The 3,908-nt window shown below is 42.1% G+C and overlaps 1 protein-coding gene across 1 annotated transcript; it reads right to left on the reverse strand.

Annotated features, from left to right (window-relative positions):
• Positions 1-1,217: 1,217 nt before the first annotated feature.
• On the reverse strand, positions 1,218-3,609 carry LOC107296699 (lysosomal acid glucosylceramidase-like; the record flags this gene model as incomplete). Its single annotated transcript, XM_015826048.2, has 4 exons — positions 1,218-1,332; positions 1,640-1,756; positions 3,124-3,287; positions 3,385-3,609. Coding segments are annotated over 4 exons (621 nt in total), but the record flags the coding sequence as incomplete, so codon positions are not given.
• Between the last annotated feature and the right edge of the window lie 299 nt (positions 3,610-3,908).

Here is a 3,908-nt window from a genome sequence, read left to right on the forward strand (position 1 = left end):
ACACACACACACACACACACACACAAATATATATACTGGTCACAAAAATAAAGGGAACGCAAACCCCTTCAGTTCCATGGTAAAATGTTCCCTTTATTTTTTTTGAGCAGTATATATATACATACCTAGATAGGTATGAGTGGATAATGTGTGGAAACTGGCAAGGACAGTGAAGCTGGCAGGAAGAAGGGAAAACGGAGGCCTCAAATATAACGCGTCGACCACAACATCTTTGTGGCTGTCAGGAATTTGGCAAGGAGGGAACAGAAGACGCTGCTGCCGTCTTCTCGTGCCAAGACAGGCTGGCTGTGGCTTGGGTGCGAATCCAGCTTCCATCCCAGGCCGACTCGGGTTAAAATAGATGCCAGCGTGGCCCAACGGAGAGGCTTCAGAAGATGGAGAGAGGGGAGGACGCAGAGGTGGTTTGGCCAGGCCACAATCTTTATTTTATTTTATTTTATTTTTTGCATGCTCTGAGGGGCTTGGAGGGGGCCGGAGAAGAGAAGAACCAGGGGGTCAATTTGCCCTGTGGAACTCCCCACCACAAGAGGCGCAGGTAGTCCTCAATTTATGACCACGATCGGGTCCAGAACGTCCGTTGCTAAGCAAAGGATCGTTCAGGAACTTGCATTTCATTTTGCCCAATTTTTGCCGGGGTGGTTAACGCAAGTTGTTAAGTGGATCGCACGCTTGTTAACGGTCGTAAGGGCGAGGAGCCGGCCGTAAATCACTTTTTTTTTTCAGGCACTGTGCTAAATCGAGGATTACCTGTGCAGATTTTCCTGCAGAAAAAGCCAAAGAAACAAGAGGTAGAGATGCGGATAATTTTGCTCCAGGGGACGAACGCAAGTGCCAAAAAACTTAGGGACAAAATCAAAGGTCTCTCAAGTTTCCTTCCTAAGTTAACACACACACACATACACACACACACACACCTCTTTGCACCCCCCCCCCCCAGCCAAGAAAACAACAAGCTAGGAAAAAAAACAGATTTATTCTGAACGTGAAAACAAAAGAGAGTTGTTAATTCAGCAGATTGTCAGGTTTAAGGACAGAGTCAGCCCGGGTTTTCAATCTCTAGTTAATGCCAGGTCAGCAGACCCTTCCCCAGGATGCCGTCCTTCCCCCTCCCCTTATTTTTTTTTCTTTTCTACTTCCTCCTGCAAATAAAGGGGTGAGGGTTTGATTGACACCCCCTCCCCAAAGCGCTAGGCTTCTCATTCTTCCATAGGACGCTGCCACAGATACGTCTGGATTGAGTCGGCCGTAGCGATGGTCTCCACGTAGCCCACCCCGGGATCCGAGATCCCAAAAGGAATATCCTTGGAGGATCTGCAAAGGAAGAGGGATCACCGTGAGAAGGAACAGGGGAGGGCGGGGGAGAGAGGTCTGGATACTCCGGGCGCAACGTCAGAAACGAAGAGGAAGATTTTGGAGAACGTAATCTGAGCTTGTTGCATTTTCTTGCAGACATTTCATATCACCCAAACTAGGTGACATCATCAGGGTTAGGGTTAGGCACCAGAACTGATGACGTTATCTAGTTGGGTCATGAAACGTCTCCAGTTTTGAGGGTACAGTTTCCACCACAAGGGTCCCCACAGGGATGGCATTCCCCCCCCCATGCCCTGCCCCTCACCTGTTCAGGACCACCACGGCTGCCGATCCATCCGGACGGAGGAAGGCAGAGAATTCCAAACTACACGATCCGCTTTTCTGGATTTCGATCCGCTGAGTTCCCTCCGGGAGGAATTTGCTACACAGGGGAAAAGGCACAGAAGTGGGCATTGACAAAGAGTAAGGTGTAGAAATAGCAAAATAGCGACAAAAGTATAGAAATATACAAATAGAAATATAGAAGTATAGAGAAACAAAAATAGACGTACAGAAATAAGAGAAGTAAAGAAATAAAAAAATATGGAATATATAGAAGTATAGAAATATACAGATAGAAATATATAGAAGTATATAAATAGAAAAATAGACGTACAGAAATAGAGAAGTAAAGAAATAAAAAATATGGAGTATATAGAAGTATAGAAATATACAAATAGAAATATATAAATACAGAGAAATAGACATACAGAAATAGAGAAGTAAAGAAATAAATATGGAGTATATAGAAGTATAGAAATAGAAATACAGAGAAATAGACGTACAGAAATAGAGAAGTAAAGAAATAAAAAATATGGAGTATGTAGATTCTATATACTCCATATTTTTTATTTCTTTACTTCTCTATTTCTGTACGTCTATTTCTCTGTATTTATATACCTCTATATTTCTATTTGTATATTTCTATATTTCTATACTATAGAAGTATAGAAATATACAAATAGAAATACATAAATACAGAGAAATAGTACAGAAATAGAGAAGTAAAGAATTAAAAAATATGGAGTATACAGAAGTATAGAAATATACAAATAAAAATATAATATATAACTACAGAGAAATAGAAGTACAGAAATAGAGAAGTAAAGAAATAAAAAATATGGAGTATATAGAAGTATAGAAATATACAAATAGAAATATATAGAAGTATATAAATACAGAAATAGAAGTAGAGAAATAGAGAAATAAAGAAATAAAAAATATGGAGTACATAGAAGTATAGAAATATACAAATAGAAATATATAGAAGTATATAAATACAGAAATAGAAGTAGAGAAATAGAGAAGTAAAGAAATAAAAAATATGGAGTACATAGAAGTATAGAAATACAAATAGAAATATATAGAAGTATATAAACACAGAAATAGAAATACACAAATAGAGAAGTAAAGAAATAAAAAATATGGAGTACATAGAAGTATAGAAATACAAATAGAAATATAGTATATAAATACAGAGAAATAGAAGTACAGAAATAGAGAAGTAAAGAAATAAAAAATATGGAGTATATAGAAGTATAGAAATATACAAATAGAAATATAGAAGTATAGAAAAGCAGGAGGCTGGACTAGCTGACCTCCAAGATCCCTTCCAGCTCTATCCTACTCTAAAGTAGGATTCCAAAAGCGAAGAAACAGAGAAACAGAGAATCAGAGAGCGTACAGAAGAACAGAAATACGCAAACAGAAATGTAGAAACGGACACTTCCAAGCAGAATCTCAACTCACCTGAAGTGGGCCATGTGGTAGAACATCGGCTGCTTGTAAAAGATGTCCTTCTCCTTGTCTACAATCACCGGACTGTCCACGTAATTCTTACTCCAGTTGGGGCCTCCTTCCATGTCCAAAACCAGGTTCCAGTCCGTCCAGCCGGTGACGTAATTGTTGAGATTCTGCGATGGGGACGAAGGAGAAACGGCATCGTCTCGCCACCCCTCCCACTTATCCCAGCCCCCCCCAGATGGTGATGAAAGCCCCCCCACCCAATACCGTCAGGATGCTGTGGCTGTACTTGCTGCCGCGGTCCCAGCCCCCCAGCACCACACGGGGCTCCCAAAAGTACGAGCCCGTGGAGGCCTCGGTGGCGATCAGGTAATAGTTGGGGAAGAGGTGATGGGTGATGGACAGCGTCAGGTCGATGGGGGCCAAAAAATCCAGGTACCAATGGATGCCGATCCCGTTGACGTACTGGGTAGCCTTGGGGTCTTTCAGAACCTGGAGAGAGGACCGGACCGAAGGGTTATTTTTCTGGCGTCGCACGATAGGCAGATTGCAACCCCTTGGAGGGGGAGGGGAGGGGGCTAGCAAGAAATTCCAGGGTCTCTGATGATGTTTATGGGAAAGAAAGTTAGGAAGGCACAACTGAAGTTTTTTTTTCGGGGGGGGGAGGAACTGCCTGAGCTGGGTGGTTTTCTTGCTGACGTTTTGTGACCCAACTAGGTAATGGCATCATGGGTAGGAGGGAGTGGGATTTGTGTAGAGGAGGAGGAGGAGGAGGAGGAGGAGGAGGAGGA

This window comes from Protobothrops mucrosquamatus, unplaced genomic scaffold, assembly GCF_001527695.2.
Source record: "Protobothrops mucrosquamatus isolate PMUCROS unplaced genomic scaffold, P.Mucros_1.0 scaffold2939, whole genome shotgun sequence".
Classification (NCBI taxonomy): domain Eukaryota; kingdom Metazoa; phylum Chordata; class Lepidosauria; order Squamata; family Viperidae; genus Protobothrops; species Protobothrops mucrosquamatus.